This window comes from Nicotiana attenuata, unplaced genomic scaffold (assembly GCF_001879085.1).
Source record: "Nicotiana attenuata strain UT unplaced genomic scaffold, NIATTr2, whole genome shotgun sequence".
In the NCBI taxonomy this organism is placed as follows: domain Eukaryota; kingdom Viridiplantae; phylum Streptophyta; class Magnoliopsida; order Solanales; family Solanaceae; genus Nicotiana; species Nicotiana attenuata.
The window spans coordinates 15170-31929 of NW_017674072.1; the positions used below are offsets into that span (position 1 = coordinate 15170).

The window sequence follows — 16760 nt, forward strand, 5'->3', positions numbered from 1 at the left end:
ATATATATATATATATAAAAACTTGGAGAAGCTTCTAATTGCAATGAAATAATGCTCATGTTTCCATGATATTATATAATTGCTGGCAGCATCAGACACTGTATTTAGGAAAGACATCACTGTCTGGTTTATATTAGTAATAATTAGAAGGATTAAAGATACCTACAATGGTCCATCAACTGAAAGCAACCTCCATTATTGTATTAGCAAGTAAGACAGACGCTGTTTCATAATTAAATAGGGCAAATATTACTATAAAATTCATGGCAGAACTGTATGATTTAGTCGTGAACAAATTGTAAACATTAAGAAGTCAAGAACCAGGAGCATCAGACCCTTGTCCTTCCCTGATTCTTAAGAACAAAAAGATAGAATCTATGTTCAATTGGATAAGAACAACAACTATGTCTTTTCTCTGTTGTGTGCAAGTTCTTTTACATAAAAATTGGCATCTAGCTAAAAACTTAACATTAAAAGAAGCTTCTCAAACCTTGAAAGTTTGAAAATTAATGCAGTATGAAGGAGTCAAATCTACAGGCGTGGACGCTGCACTGTGCCTCCCCAAGCTTGTTTCTGCAGCCAAAAACATAAGCCAAACATCTAACATCTGAATAACAAAACAAAACAAAACAATCTTCCCCACATGGAGTTTTGCAAATTATGCTGTTATTCTCTTGTTTCAGAGTGTGAGTTCCAGATGACGTAAAACAACACCACAACAACAACAATGCCTCAATTACAAGCAGGTGGGATTTGCCTATATGAATTCTCAACTGTCCACGTTGCTCCATTTATCACATAATGTAAAACAACATTGTTTAACAAATATACTTGCAATTATATATTAACAACAGAACAAATCAAACCGTCTTCTTTTTCTTTATACAAATTAGCACACTTAAGGAAAAAAAGAGAAGGCTAAGTAATGCATCAAAATGAGCTATAAACGGTTATGAATCATATACAAATAAATCAAGAACACCAAAAAAATCTCTAGTTTACACAACTGAAGAAACTCAACACCAAAATTTAGCTATACTGTAACCAAGGCTCTATCTTGTAACAAAGCTTCTGCTGCTTTTTTGCCAGAAACCAAAGCTCCATCAAAAGTAGCACTAGTCACATAATCTCCACAAATATACAAGCCTGGTTTTATTTTTGGGTTCTTCGTCAAGTTGGTGGGTGGGCATTGGTTCGGTTGGGCAAACCCGATCCGGTACATTCTCAAGTAACTCCACGACCCAACTACCGACTGCCCGAACCAACCCGAAAGCTCCTTAACGACCTGATCCACCAAATCCTCATCCGCCACATCACCATATAGCCCCACAAGCGACACAGAAACCAGTGCCTTTCCTGCCGGAGCATAAGAGGGAGCAACATTAGTGGCGAAGAACATGTTATTGATTATCCCTTTATCCGTCCCGTTAAGAAGCAGAACCGGGTCCCGAACCGGAACTTTATCTTGGTCAGCTGAAAAATACAAACAAACAGTGCTCCGAACCGGTTGTCGAACCTCAGCGGTTTTTTCTCCCGCCAATAACTTAACTGCCTCAGGCTCTTCAACTGCCAATATTATCCCAAATTCACTTTCAAAAATTTCTCCATTTAGTAATTTCACCCTTATTCTTGAGCTCGAATTCGATTCTGAATCAACAGAAACGACTGGTGAATTCAACAGTATCGAATTCGACGGCAATTTCGCCGCCAATTGTTCTGGAATCGCAGCAATGCCCTTAGCCGGAAGTGTGTTGTCACCTAGAGCTAGGCACTTGAAGATGAAATTGAACAGCCGCGACGTCGTTTCAAGCTCTCTATCGAAGAAAATCCCGCCAAAAAAAGGTCGAAAAAACCTTTCTAATATTGCATCCGAAAAACCGATCTTTTTCAGTAAATCAATAGTAGTAACTTCTTCAGCATTCAATATCTCATCATCTCCTTGAGTCAAAACTTTTAATCTAGTCAATCCGATAAGTAATTTATCCACAACTGTACCGATTGGGTTAGTTAGAGATTGCAGAGAATCGGAGAAGTGACGGAGAGGGTCAGCAACGGTGTTGAAGCGACCACCGTAGTAAACCTGAGCCCCAGAGTAGAATTTTCTGAGGTCTAAGGCGTCATAGTCAAGGATTTTTCGAGCTTCAGGGTAACCAGTAATGAAAATCTGGAAACCACGATCGAGGATATAACCGTCGACTACGTCAGAGCGAACACGGCCGCCAACACCGTCAGAAGCTTCGAGAAGTAGAAATGGGACATTATCGGCTTGAAGCCGAGTTGCAGCTGCTAAGCCAGCTAAGCCACCGCCAATGACAATGACTCCGGTTGTTTTAGGCTGAGGGGGTGAGGTTTGATTGGATAATGGCGAGTTCAGGGATATCTGTGAGGAAGCATTCGGCGGTTTAGGGAGTCGAAAGCGGTGGCGCGTGGAGATGAGAAGGTTTGAGGAGGGGAGAGAGTGAGTGGCGGGGAGACAGAGACACGGCGGCATTTAGGATAACGGAAACGTAAGGGACAGTTGCTAATGTGGAGTTCGTTGGTTGTATTCTATCCATTTGGTGGGGCGGGATTCTCTGCTTCAAGGTATAGGCAGCTATCCTGTTCCTTTTTCTTTTTCTTTTTCATAGTGAAAAACAAAAAAGATTCTACGACATATTACATCAAAAATATTGAAAGAGAAGATAAGGTGGACCGCGAGAATTGAATTTCTAGTCGTTTTTTCAATTTTTTGGTTCCCCTAATTAAATACTGCAACTATATTTTGTCGTAAAATTGGTACATTTTCAAAATCTAGACCTCGGCTTCATATTCCTCAAAGACCTTTTACTGTCCTTCTCTCTCTTTTTCCTGTAGCCGAGAACCCCCTTTTTCCTTGTTTTCTCGCCTCCTATATATATTATAAGCATTCCCTTTTATCCAACAGTCCTTAGCCAAAATACCCTAATCTGCTGATTGTACTTTAGGTCGTTCCCTTTAAGTGTCATGACATATACTTTGCCTTACAAACTTTCTGATAGTTTGATCTCGACAGTGGCCGAGATACTCATTGTTATGATGCCTAGTGGATACAACGACGGCTTAGTCGGCCCCTGCCATCCCTTTCAGCACTAATCTACGTATGGTCAGATTTTGACCCATACAATTAGTCCCTCCGCCTGTTGGGGTCGCCTCTTGGCGAGCACGATGGGCGGACTCTATCGATCCGAAAATTGGGAGAAATCTGAACACTTTATGTGTGGGGCGGACATCTCATGGCGAGATAGAGACGTGACGTTTCGAGAGCTGTGTTAGACCTTCACGTCAATTCAGAATGTCATTAATATGTCTCATGCGTCATTATGGCGCACGTTTTCTATGCATTGCGTCGTTTCCCGTGCCTTTACCATTTTCTAACTGGAGGTGCTTGGTTTTCCCGCTCAGGGCATTTAGATTCCTATAAATAGGGGAGAGCCTCTCATTTAAATGTTACACTTCTTAATTGCTCGAAAGAAATTTTTGTAACTTTTCTTCTTTAGCTTCTCATACTTCTGTCTGTTAGGATTTGTTGTGAACACCACCTTTTTCTTTCACCATTCTCGTTTCTTTCAACCAAAGAGAAGATGGTTAGTGGAGACTCCAACCCCGATGGAGCCATTGGTGCTCCGATGCTGGAAAATGTGCCCCTAATCGAAGAGGGAGAGGGTCCGGTAGAAGACGAGAGTTTTTCCGACGGTGGATGAGGTGGTTCCCCGTCCAGGGAAGGCGAGGACTGACTTCAATAGCCCCTCCGGAGACGAGCCGGAACCCGTTATTTCTACGATGGATGTTGCTCCACTCATGGCGTTCAAAGCCAAATGGGGGATCCTCGATCACATTGAACTGGTTCCGGCGGACCAGGATATAGTGCACATACACCGTCCGGGCTACTGTGCATTTTATGCGTATCCCTTTGTCATCGGTTACACTCTTCTCTTCCTTCCCTGGTGGTGGACTTCTGCCGCTTCTATGAGGTGTGTCCGGCTCAACTCTCTCCATACGCGTACAATCTTTTCCTTATGCTCATCAAGTACGTGGATTCGCCGACCGTGAAATCTCCCTAGAGCACATGCTACACCTCTTTGCCCCCAATTTTCTTAGGGGTACGAAGATTCACATGAGTCACCGAGGAGCCAAGAGTTTGGTGGTGAAGATGGATGATAAGATAAATCGCTGCTTTTGGGAGAGTTTTTTCTTCGTCCGAACAAAGCACGTCGTGTCAAACCCGGCGGGGTTTCCTGAGACGTGGAACTTTGCCCGTAGGCCTTCTTTTCTTCTTACTTCATCCATTTTTTCTTAAGAGGGTTGTCGGTCGCCCCCCTTTAATGACCTCGTTGAGGGTTTGTTTTTGTTTTTGTAGCTGAGAGGGTGCCTCCTCCACAAGTTGCCGACTGTTGCGAATGGGTGAGTGCAATTCTACCTCGCACGATGCGGATCCGTGAATGGGCGCCCTTTCATGAGAGATTTGGGCGTAAACCTTCCACTGGTGAGTCGGCTTATTTCGGCTTCATCTGCTTTATTTCTTTGTTCGTCCTCTTTCCGTATTTTATCTTTATTTGAACCAATTTCTTGTTGACAGGTCGAAGAGCAGTGAGATGGGCGAGGGCTCCTCCCCTCGCATTCCGTCAACCGGCTCCCTCTGCCCTGCCCGCACCAAGAGCAACTGCGGGTGGGGGTGTACAGGGTTTGGTTGCTCGACATACCGCATCTGTGGCCGAAACTGTTCGTTCGAAGGTTGCTCCTCGGTCGGAGACTCCATTCCCCGCAGTTCGTTCAACGGGTGAACCTTCTCGCGTCGATGGAGCAGAAGCCCCGTCGAAGAGGCGGAGGATAGTGTTGGAAGGGGCTTCTTTAGTTGAGACGCCCTCGAGTGGTGACCTTGTTTTGACGGTGCTCGAAGCTGGCGGTGGTGCTAGCCTGGGTTAGGAGGCGATGCCTGTTGCAAGCGTTCAAGAGGCTACTGTGGCAGAGGGACGGGGTTCCGAGGCTACCACTACGGTTCCGAGCGGCCCATCGTCGTCTCGACTAGGTCGCACTCCATCTTCGGCCGGTGAGAGATTGAAGGGCGTCATGGTGGATGACTATGAATCCGATTCAGACATTGATTCCGAAGACATGAGGATGTTCGAGGAGGGATTTACTAGGGTTGCCGTAAGGGCAGAGGGCCCTTCTCGCATACTCGAAATTCCATCGGATTTTAACCAGTTGGAAGACACGGTGGAGTTGGTTCATTAATTCGACCTTCTATTTTCCGCCGCTGAAAGTGAGTCTCTTCGGGAGCTCAATGATTCCGCTTTGTCAAATGTCAAGGCCAGGATGTCCTTGAGGGTGAGTTTTCTTTCGCCATTTTTATTTGTTTTATGCTATTTTGCCTTTGTTGATTCCTACCCTCTTCTTTATTTTTTTTAGACTTACATGCTGGAGATCGTGAGTGCCCGTAGGGCCGAGACAAGGGCCGAAGTTTTTCTAGAAATGGCCGCGAAGTATCATCGGTATTGCAACAAATGTTGTGAGATGCATGTGCAACTCAGGGCGGGCGGTAATGCTCAATCCATTAGGGAGGAGTTCGAGAAAAGGGACGAGGAACTGATGCGGTCTATCCGCATATGCAGCGAGCTTGAGGAGTTGCTTCATGCCAAGAACGAGGAGCTTGGAGTGGGCAAAGGGGTTGCGGCGGAGTGTGAAGACTTTCAGGCGAAGGTGCTGTCTTTGCTAGCCGAGCTTGAACAAAATGCCACCAGAGTCGTCGACCTAAGCGCATTATGGATGGAGAAAGTGGCTGAGCTAGAAAAGAAGGTGGCCGAGTTGTAGAGAGCTGAGAGGGATCGAGTGTCGACTTTGGCGAAGGCGGCGGCGCTAGAAGACACTATTCGCGTCCTCAAGTCCGAGAAAGAGTCTGAGAGGGCGACGACTACACTGAGGGAGGCGCGGCTCGAGGAACAGATTGGTGAACTTGATAGGCTTCGACCTTGGGAGATCGAGTTGCGGCCCTTGAGGCCAAGAAGGCGCAGTTGTTGGCTCGGGCATCCAGAATCTGCTTCTGATACTGTTCCCTGCCGTCTGTATGAGCTATAGGTCCATGCTGAGGCCCAACGAGATATATACAAGAGTTTATGGGAGGCGAGGGGCGTTCCTGAGGCCACTTATGAAGATGCTCGGGCGAAGGCACGCGAGGCTCGTCTTGCCTGTGGTTATGACCTTGCGACACCGAAAGCCGGTGAGGGTGCTGAGATTGGAGATGGGCTTCTTTCTAATGAGGACGATGTTGGGGAGAACGGCGGTGGGGACGATGCCGAGGAAAAGATTTTTGCAGTTCTTGTACTTAGTTTTTTTTTTGATCTTTTGTTGTTTGCTTTCATCTCTTTCTTGGGGGCCCGCTTTTGTCCCTTTGTAAGGCACAACTGTTGCGCATGTGCATCTTCTGAATAAAATAGTCGTTTGCCTTTGGTCACATATCTTTTGACTTTCGTTCTCTTTCTTTTTTGAAAACGATCTTCATATTTCCCCGCGATGAGTCCCTGATTTTTAATTAGGAATTCGAATGCGATTTTATTTCGCTTGATTCGAGTCAGGTCGGAGTTAGACTTGCCAACTTGGGCGAAGTCAGTTTTGACTTGTAAACTCGAGTATTACTTCCGCTTAGTGATGGCCAGGGGCATCAATTAAAGTGAAGTCGAATTATGACCTGAGGTCGAAGTGTGACCCGTTGTGAATTCGAACGAGATCGAATTTCACTTCCACTTGACGATGGCCGATGGCCATGAGGGTGTAACTTCGAGCGAGGTCGAAATCGTAACCCGTTGTGAGTTCGAGTAAGGTCGAACTTTCTTTTTGCTTGGCGACGGCCGACGGCCATAAGGGTGTAAATTCGAGCGAGGTCGAATTGTAACCCGTTGCGAGTTCGAGAGAATTCGAACTTTCTTTTCGCTTGGCGACGGCCGATGGCCGTAAAGGTGTAAATTTGAGCGAGGTCGAATTGTAACCCGTTGAAAGTTCGAGAGAGGTCCAACTTTTCTTCACTTGGCGATGTGCGGGTTTGGAGAGATGGTGAAATTTGTCCGTTGTATTATTTTTATTGGAGAACATTACTCGTTGCCGCATTGTTTACGCGTGCGTCGGGGGGAGTCCCGATTTGTTTAATTTTGCTTTCGTTGGAGAGTACTATGCGTCGGGGTGAGTCTCGATTTGTTTAATTTTGCTTTCATTGGAGAGCACTGTGCGTCGGGTGAGTCCCGGTTTATCTGGTCCCTTTGCTCGGCCTGGAGAGGCCGTTAACGGGGCAGACGATGAACTTATTGCTTGGGTCACTGGGCACCCTGGGACTTCACTAATTTAAACGATGTTCGTACGTGACTCATAATATTTAGTAAGCCAAATTGGCGTAATATTTAGTCGGTTGTTCGGGCGAGCTTTTTCGAGTTCATTTTCTGCCTGTGTTGAAGAGATTATATGCTCCATGGGCTTACTGCTCAGTTTCAGGTTATGGAGATTGTTTCTTAACAATGTCGGCCTGTTTTGAGCCGTTTATGTTACTCGCAGTATGGTATGGTGCGGAGGGTTTTGCTTAGTGCGTTCAGTGGTATTTGTTCCTTGTTTGCGCAACTGTGGGAACGCTCGTGTTCCTATAACAATCCAAAAAAGAAAATGACTAGTTAAACCCAAACGAAATTGCCTGTTACCTTGACCTGGTAAGTCGGCGAAGGGGGAGGGGCGTTGTAGGCAACCCGTTTCATCCCGTACTCGAATGGTGATTTCAGATCTGGCAGCCCCGTGTGGCTTCGCCGTTAGTCGCGTCTAGGCTTGTTATGGGCTGAACTTACCTTGCCCGTTGGGATCTCAAGCCCGAGTCCCGGTCCGATCCCGTCCAAGATTTGCGCAAACAATAGGGGAAACGTGTTATACTGTGTACATAAATTACACCGTGCGTACGGGTACAAAAATAAAGCAGGATAGGCTGGTTATTTCAAAGAATCATGCAGTAGGCCATCGCCCTTCCCAAGAGGTGAAAGTATACCGTTAATACGGCAAATAAGGTTTCAGACGTGCTAAGTGCGTAGTGGCCATAATTCCACTTTGAGTACTCACGACGTGCCAAACCCATCGCTACAGGCGGAATGTGGGTTTTGTATAATATCAGACATAATTTCGATTTCATGTAGAGATCTGACCCTAATTGGTTTGGTTATTTCCAAAAGCTTGCCTACAACTTTCCCAAGTTGGTCTTTATACTGAGAGGGTGAGGCTACGACAACCGGGAGGTGAAGCTCTGATTTGTTTTAGATCTAGAGGGAACTAAGATTTTGGCTAGAAAATCCCCACAGGCGGCGTCAAATTGTTTGACCAAAAAGTGTTAAGCTTTTTCTTAAACTAATTAATAAGAAAATAGAGGATAAATCCTAGCCAAGGATAATTAACTATTCTAGATCACAACACATCGAATAAGAGAATAAGATATAGTCAAGCTCATGAATCTTTAAGATTAAAAAGGGATATGGAACATAAATGACATGCTTACATTCTCGACGTACTGTTCTGAATGTAAGAACAAAGAAGGAAAAGAAGGGATGCCATTAACAGCTGCGAAATCTATCTTTATTGATTTGAGAAAGATGATTACAAAGATTTGCATCCAAGATCTAGACCTTGGCTTCATTTTCCTCAGAGACCTTTTACGTTCCTTCTCTCTCTTTTTCCTGTAACCGAGAGGCCCCTTTTCCTTGTTCTCTCGCCTCCTATATATATTATAAGCATCCCCTTTTTATCCAACAGTCATTAGCCAGAACACCCTAATCTGCTGATTGTACTTTAGGTCGTTCCCCTTAAGTGTCACGACATATACTTCCCCTTACAAACTTTCTGATAGTTCGATCTCGGCAGTAGCCGAGATACTCATCGTTATGATGCCTAGTGAATACAACCACGGCTTAGTCGGCGCCTTGCATCCCTTTCAGCACTCGTATGATCAGATTTTGACCTATACAGATGAGACGTGGTCTATGCACAATCTGCCTCGCAATAGGCATTTATTGACATTCATTCATTTTGAAATTAAACGCAATATACGATATAGTATATACTCATTTAGATATTACACTCTTTAATCGTTTTGTTTTGTGGCAAGGTTTTGAGAAGTAGCTTTCTTTGACCAACTGAATCTACAAGACTTTTATGAACACTATGCATTTTATAATTCCTTCTCTCTCTAACGTTGTTTATTTGGAAGCATTTAAATGGTTCAACATGCCCAAAATGATGACCCACCAAATATAAAATCAGTGGTTACTCAACAGAAATAAAGCATTTATAGGGCAAATATTAGGCTTGGAAGAAGGCTCCATTTGTTGAAGTGAAGCGCTTTCATTTCAGATTTTTCTGTCTTTTAACTTTCCTGCACGCAAGAAATGACTTTTTAAGTCTGTCGATGTAGTTTTGTCTTCTTGAATAAACAAGTCATTTCACTGCAAACCACTTGCTGCATAAATGTTAACTCTCCACTATTCATTATGCCATCTACAACACTGATTTGAATTTTTCAAACATTAATTAAGGCACCAAACCTGCATTCCCAACTTCCAAAACCTTGGGCTATAAATGTTGAAAATTAAAACAATTTCCTTAATTTTTTTTTTTTTTGGGGGTGGCGGGGGAGGGTGTTACTGTTACTCCCTCCGATCCACAATAAGTGACCAATTTACTTTTGGCACAATAAGTGATCAATTTACTTTTGGCACGCCCATTAAGAAAATACTAAATTCTATACAAAAATACCTAGTATAATTAAACTACCCTTAATTAAATATTCAATGTGAGGATTAAGAAAACTTTTTAGGGATATGTACATAAGGGTAATTTTGTAAAAACAAATTGAATTTTTTTTTGATAATTTTATATAAATGGACACTTATTTTGGACCAAAATAAAAAAGCAAATTGATCACTTATTGTGAAACGGAGGGAGTAGTTCATAAGAAAACCAATAACCATTTGTATAAAAGCCATCATTTAATCAAGTAAATAGATCGAGGCAACCCATCGATGTATTTATTGGACCAAACAAGGACCTTGATCAAGTCAAGCACTAAAACAAAGAAAGGCCACGAAAGCATAAAAACAGGAAGAGTTTTCAGCCCTCTAATATATAGCAGTTCCAAAAGTCTGCTGGAGAGGTACATAACTAACTTTTATAAAGTTGCAAAAGTCAAGGGAAAGTCTAACAATTGTTGGTGAAATTCAACAATCATTGACCAAGCTCAATATCCTGCAATTGGCACAGCCAACCCAAGCAAATATCTTATATATCTACTGGCTACAGGCTTGCCAAGTAGAGACTTGAACAAAAATAATTTTTTACTGCAAATATAGGTATGACTTTATGCACAGGTGTAAGCTGAAAGATCAGCAGCAGAATGTTTGGTGAATGAACATTCCTGGAATGAAGATATTTTGGCCGACTAGTTCTTCTTTCCTCCTTGATTGAGAAAAATCAACCACTTAAACATATTCATTTCAATACTTAACTTAAGTTTTTGTCTATACAGAGCACCACAAGCAGTTTATAATTTACAATAGGCATAGGATTCCACACAAAGATTAAACTAGTCAATTTTGGTCAGCCAAATACTGTTCTTGAGATATGACCTGTTAAGTAATCAGGATCAAGGCAGATCTTATCTTGCACAATGCGATCGCAAAACAAGAGGCACGCCAATACAGAAGTACTGCTCTGTGGAAGTAGAGTACACTATGATTGCTCAAAATTCTTTACAGGATGGTAATCAACTACAAGGACCAAGCTCAAAGGAGCACATACTCTAATTACATTATATTTCCAGGAAAATTGGTACAAGAGAGGAGAAAAGAAATAGAGAAATCCTATAAGAGAGTATGAAGAAAAAAAAAACCATGTTATATAATTTACAGAGTATGGTCACCTACAGATCCCTTCTGCACAATGGGCAAGATCCATGTCTCAACAGCCATGTATCAATGCAGGGAAGGTGAAACATGTGATGACATTGTGGTAAACATCTAACAGTCTCTCCCAGTTGGAAGTCCTGGAAACAATGGAACAACAAACAGTGTTCAGAATCGATTAAGTAAATTCAACAACAGAAAGAGAAAGAGCAAACACAAGGTATAAGTGTGTTTTACCTGTAGACAGACTGAACAGGAGACTCTCTCTCCAGAACCATCCATATCATTATCATTTGCAATTATAATCTTGGGGATCTTTTCAACAGAATCTCCAGGTAAACCCTTTGCCCCGCCTGTATCGAAAATGTTAGGGATCTCTTCATATGCAGTTTCAACAGCTCCCATCTGTCCAACAAAAAGCCCGCGTCACAATTGAAAGTATATCAAGTTTCAACAATATTCTATAGGTGTGAATGAGGCTGCAGCACACCTGACTTTGCACTGCACTTAGCATAGCTGGACCAATCCGCTCACGAACTAGTCTACCACTTAACAGGCTCGCTATTACATCAATCTGTACAATTCAACAGTTTTATCGGTTAATCATATGCCAATGGATCATGAAACAGAACTAACATTTCTCTCATTGTTTTTTGTATCTTTTTTACTCTTTTAGGGGGGTGGGTCGAATGAAACCACCATGGGGTGCGACACCAGGATACAGATTGGATCTTACTCTATAAGGAAAATGTTTTCTCACATGAAGTTATCCCTTTTATAGAAGTTAAGTAATTTGTCAGCTAACTTTCAACATTATCAGTGAGAAATAAGTAATAATGCTTACCAAGTAAAGAACACATCCAATTCCAGATTCATCAGACTGCCATAGCAACAGAGATGATTCAAAGACTTCAAGAGAGAAAACAGCACCAGAGATGGCACCAACTGCAGCACCTCTAACAAATCCACTTTCTGTCTCTTGGCCTATTAAAGCCCCGGTCATTGCTCCTAATAAGGTGCCCACTAGAACCAAATCCATTCCTTATTAGCTTCAAATTAGAAAATAACTTTAAGAAATTAAAGCAAGCGGTTCCTCTAAAACATCCTAAACATATGGAACACAATCACCAACAAAAAAACAAATATATTTGAGAGAAGGGAGCCAAATATCTCCATCATATTTTGAATAGAATGGGCAAATATTGGCTTAAAAGGCCAAAAATTGTCCATTTTCAGATTCTTCCATACCCTAATTTTAGGTCACAAGAAAAATTTAACAAGGACACTGAATTGTAAGCCATCAAATGGGATGCACAATTTGGGGCAAATCAAATTTAACCCACACAACCGAAAGAGGAACATACACAATCAAATAAAGTTAATAAGAATGAAAAATAAAACTCACCTAGTGCGAAGAAGAAGGTGAAGATTGCAGAGAAAACATTGCCAACGATGGTAGAGACGGCAAGGCAGAAACAATCTTTGGCCCTATCAACCAAATCCCCGATTGAAAAAGAAGAAAGAGAGGATGATGACGATGAAGGCAAAGCACGAGATGGGTATGCGTAAAACTCCATCTTTTTTGTTCGATTCAAGAAAACTCTTTTGGGGTTTGTGATACTGCTATATACACAAATATCAATGTGTAGTCTTTTGAAAGTAGCGTTGTATATATATATATATAAAGAAAAAGAGTATATATTATTTTATAAATAAAAAGAGAAGAAGTTAAGAGGAAGGTGTAATCTTAGTTGCTAAGCCAAAGGCGAAAAGAACCTACACAAACCTGCTCGCATTTATAGCTTCCTTTCTTTTTCTATCTCTCTCTCTCTCTCTCCCGCTGACAGTATATAATAGAATATAAATAATAAAAGGGAAAGTGAAAAATATATGATTGGGATATTTGGCTTCTTTTGCAAAAAAATTCAAAGGCCACCAAAGAAAGTGAAGCTTCTTTTTGACAAAAGAAAATTATTTTTTTGTCTTTGTTTGAGTTTCGAGTGTTTATGTAATCCACGAATTGAAATCACATGACAAAGCTTCAGCTCATCTCCGTGTTCTTCTTTGTAAGAAGGAGAAATGGTCTGCGTTGGAATGTCATGTTGCGGAGGCTGCAATTTATAGAATTCTCAATTCCTTTTGATTTATTATAGCAACTTCAAGTCACATAAAATATTATGGATCACAATATCGGCGACGGAGGCAGGGTTTCTTCTAAGGGGTTTAAAAAAGAAAAAAATTAAAAAAGATTGTAACTAGTGAAAATTGAACCAATGACATTACAAAAATTTTGAATTCCCTTGACCACTAAGCTATGCTTTTGAGCTATGCTAAAGGATTTAAAACATACTCCATCCGTTTCATATTAGATGAGGTAGTTTGACTCGGCACGGAGCTTAAGAAAAAATAAGAAGACTTTTGAAACTTGTGGTCTTAAAAGCTCAAGGGGTAAAAGGTTTGCGGGACCATGACATTTGTGTGGCTATAAAAGCTTATCATGAAGGTCAAATGGGTAAAATGAAGAGTTTAAAGTTGAATTATTTCCAAATTTAGAAATGTGTCATTTGTTTTAGAACAGACTAAAAAGGAAAGTACCTCATCTAATATGAAACGGAGGGGGCAATATATAGATGCAAAAAATATATTTTGCCTTACATATATAGTGTAATTTTTCGGCGACGGGGTTTCGGATGAACCCCCTTCGGCCCCTGCATGATATGCGGAATTATTAATATAATGGTGACAAAATGGATAAAAATAATAATTACCCATTCGTATTATCCACGAAAAGATATGTTGGATAATGAACTTTATAAATATGAAGCAAATATGAATCAGATTCATACTAACCACTTAAAAATAAATACTTAATGGATAATTAATCGGTTTGAGTTTTATATTTGTAAAGATTCAAACTGGGGGTTCCTCAAATTTGGGAGACTATAAATTCTTTCAAAAGTGATCACATTCAAAAAGCAATGGATAATATTTGTATTCATATTATGTAGAAATGACACCAGGTAGCCACTCTAAAAGGATGATATTTAGGAATTAGCCAGTGTGTCATGAATTTTAATTTTTCAGGACAAAGAAATGTCCTAGGTTGTCCTGAAATTATGATTTTTAGTTTAAAATTTCAGAATAAAATAAGTACTGGCTAATTTTTAAATTGCATATATGAGAATGGCTACATGTACACTTGCCCCTCATACTATCCATCGGTTAACCCATTTTCTATTCGTATTAAATATGAACAAGCGAGATATTTTAGCCGTTTAAATTGCATATATGAGAATGGCTACATGTACACTTGCCCCTCATACTATCCATCGGTTAACCCATTTTCTATTCGTATTAAATATGAACAAGCGAGATATTTTAGCCGTTTTTATATTATTCATTTTTGATTCACCTATATCTGATCCGACCCACCTGTAGTAGTGTATCTTTGCGCTGATAGATTATGAGTATATTTCATATGATATTTTTTCAAGATAAACAATCACAATACATGTGCGGTGAAACACCACGTCATAGAGGTTGCCTATCGTGACATGTAGGGAAAAAAACTTGTTGCCCTTTTTTATTAATACAATATTTCAAATTGACTGGCATATTCTACCAAAAAAAAAAAAGAACTCTGAATTAGTAGGTTTTTTATCCAATTCTCATTCCCTTTTTGGCTTTTGAATTAATTTCTCCTTTTTCTTGCAGATAAGAATTGGGAGTATTAAAAGAAGTGGTGGTTTGGTGAAGGGTGGATAGATCACAGTGTATTTTATATAAGATTTATGTAGAGATATTTTTCTGGGAGGGACAAGGAATGTGCACTCGGAACACAAGAAATAACTAGTCCAAAAATTTAATTTTGATTATGAATCTAATATGACTAGTCCTTGTTCTTAATTAATTATCATATTCGAACAGCTGAAGTATACAATGACGCTCTTAAAAAATTAAGTTGGTGAATTTGGATGATATAATTATTAATATACTATAAAAGATAAGTCTAACCCTAATAGAACTTCTGATATTCGCTTTTCAACCTGTTTAGCTTTTGTGTCCAAAGAAATAAAAGGGTAAATCGGAATCTACTAAATAAGGAGAAGTGTTTAGGAAAATGAATCACAGACACTTTCCGGTATTTAAGTTTCAGAAAGAGTATTAGTACCAATAGTAGGAATATTTTTTAAATATTATTTAGCTAGGGTAACTTATGCGATCTCTTGTATTTTTATATCTACTTGAACCTATCTCTATATATAATAATCACGTGCATGCATCATAGTTAGACATGGTAAGGTCGGAACATAATGGTTCAAAATAACACTTCACAATTTAAATAGAAGAAAGTCATCCTATAAAGATTTCATATATGTTATATTTAATTTACTACTAGAAATTAAAAATTAATATTTTAAAAAATCAACCGATTTCGATCGATAATTTTATCTTTTTAAGAAAATCGACGGATGTTGGACTGTTATTTTCACGCGAAAAAGTGACTAAAGAGTATAAGTAAATAAAAGAAAAAATTAAATCAAAAGGCACCAATGATCTAGTGGTAGAATAGTATTTGATCACGCCCAATTATGCCTTATAAAAATGACTAAGCGGTCGTTGCAAATATAATCAGGTTTACAAGTCCGGAGTAGAATCCCACAGAGAACTAAGGCTTAGCTACAGCTGTTCAATATCACCCTTGAACAATTCCTAACTTATAGATATCAAGATTCTTGTGTTTGACTACTTAACTAACAAATTAAAATAGTAAATTAACAACTAAAGATACTAAGGGTTAGACACAGGATGGAGGAGGTCTAGACTTATGATTTCCCCTATTGTCGGAATCCTTTCCGCTACGTTTTCTATAAATTCGCCTAAGTATTCTCTACCTATCATGAGCGCTCTGACTATCGTAACTCTCTCCCGAGTAATTACCACAATTTACTAGACATATTCTCCCAAATTACGCTAGCTGCCATTAAGTACGGCTCACTCAGATCGCACCCAAGGTTTTGTTATCCCTAATCCCATCTTTAAACTCTCCGTATTGATCCCTCATATACGTTAGGAGTGATGTTGTTCAACAACTAGCTAAATATGCACCCTCTCCCGAGTAATACACATTAAATAGGCACAGTCAATTGAGAGCTCTTCAACCAACCACAGTAATAACGTAGTTGAACAAATAGAGAAAATACTATAGCAAATCTATATTAACGTAACAGGAAAATCATCCTCCAATAGGTTCCATCAAAACCCTAGATAACAAATTAGCTATTCATAACTGTATGCATAATTACAATACTAAATTCATAACCAATAATAAAAATAGGAATAAGGAAGTAAAAAACTCGTAGAAGAATTCTCCGCCTTGCTCCTAGTGTGTTTTTGCCTCCTTAGGTCTAAATTATGTCAAAAGTATGTCCTCGTTGCTCAAAATAGCATTTTTACATGTATTTATACCAAATAGGGTCCGGCCCAGATGAAACACCTTTTCCTGCACGAGATAGGACTCTGACTCTGTAAATTTTTCACAGGTGCACTGCATGGGGCGACGCGCCACGCGGTGTTCTTGTGGGAAAGTTCAGAGAGCTGATTCTGACAGGCTGCAGGGAATTTCCACAGCACCGCGCCGCACCATGCGCTGCAGTATTGGGAATTCGCAAAAATACAAAACATAAAAGTTGTAGCCCTTTCAAATAGCTTTCCAACGATATATTATGGAGCCCAAACGGAGTTCTGAGCGAAAAGTTATGTGCATTTTACTAGACAATGTGTCGTATGCCCGCTCGATTCTCTGTTTCGTTCTTAACTATCATCCGTTGA

At 40.4% G+C, this 16760-nt stretch overlaps 2 protein-coding genes across 2 annotated transcripts; both read right to left on the reverse strand.

Moving 5' to 3' along the window:
- Nucleotides 1–817: 817 nt before the first annotated feature.
- On the reverse strand, nt 818–2552 carry LOC109217938 (15-cis-phytoene desaturase, chloroplastic/chromoplastic). The gene has a single exon (XM_019382236.1). The coding sequence runs from the start codon at nt 2489–2491 to the stop codon at nt 1034–1036; it is 1458 nt and encodes a 485-aa protein (XP_019237781.1). The 5' UTR covers nt 2492–2552; the 3' UTR covers nt 818–1033.
- An 8170-nt stretch (nt 2553–10722) lies between these two features.
- LOC109217937 (NEP1-interacting protein-like 1) lies at nt 10723–12987 on the reverse strand. The gene is made up of 5 exons (XM_019382234.1): nt 12334–12987; nt 11773–11951; nt 11419–11502; nt 11166–11333; nt 10723–11068 (listed from the first exon to the last, which is right to left on the reverse strand). Exons 1-5 carry the CDS (start codon nt 12503–12505, stop codon nt 10946–10948), a joined length of 726 nt encoding a protein of 241 aa, XP_019237779.1. The 5' UTR covers nt 12506–12987; the 3' UTR covers nt 10723–10945.
- Between the last annotated feature and the right edge of the window lie 3773 nt (nt 12988–16760).

What these genes read in the sequence shown, in the direction of transcription:
- LOC109217937 (XM_019382234.1), bottom strand. Translation starts at nt 12,505, where the DNA reads ATGGAGTTTTACGCATACCCATCTCGTGCTTTGCCTTCATCGTCATCA. An exon ending in TTGGATGTGTTCTTTACTTG is followed by an intron (nt 11,503 to 11,772) that starts GTAAGCATTATT and finishes TGAATTGTACAG; the next exon opens with ATTGATGTAATAGCGAGCCT. An exon ending in CCTGTTCAGTCTGTCTACAG is followed by an intron (nt 11,069 to 11,165) that starts GTAAAACACACT and finishes CATTGTTTCCAG; the next exon opens with GACTTCCAACTGGGAGAGAC.
- LOC109217938 (XM_019382236.1), bottom strand. Translation starts at nt 2,491, where the DNA reads ATGCCGCCGTGTCTCTGTCTCCCCGCCACTCACTCTCTCCCCTCCTCA.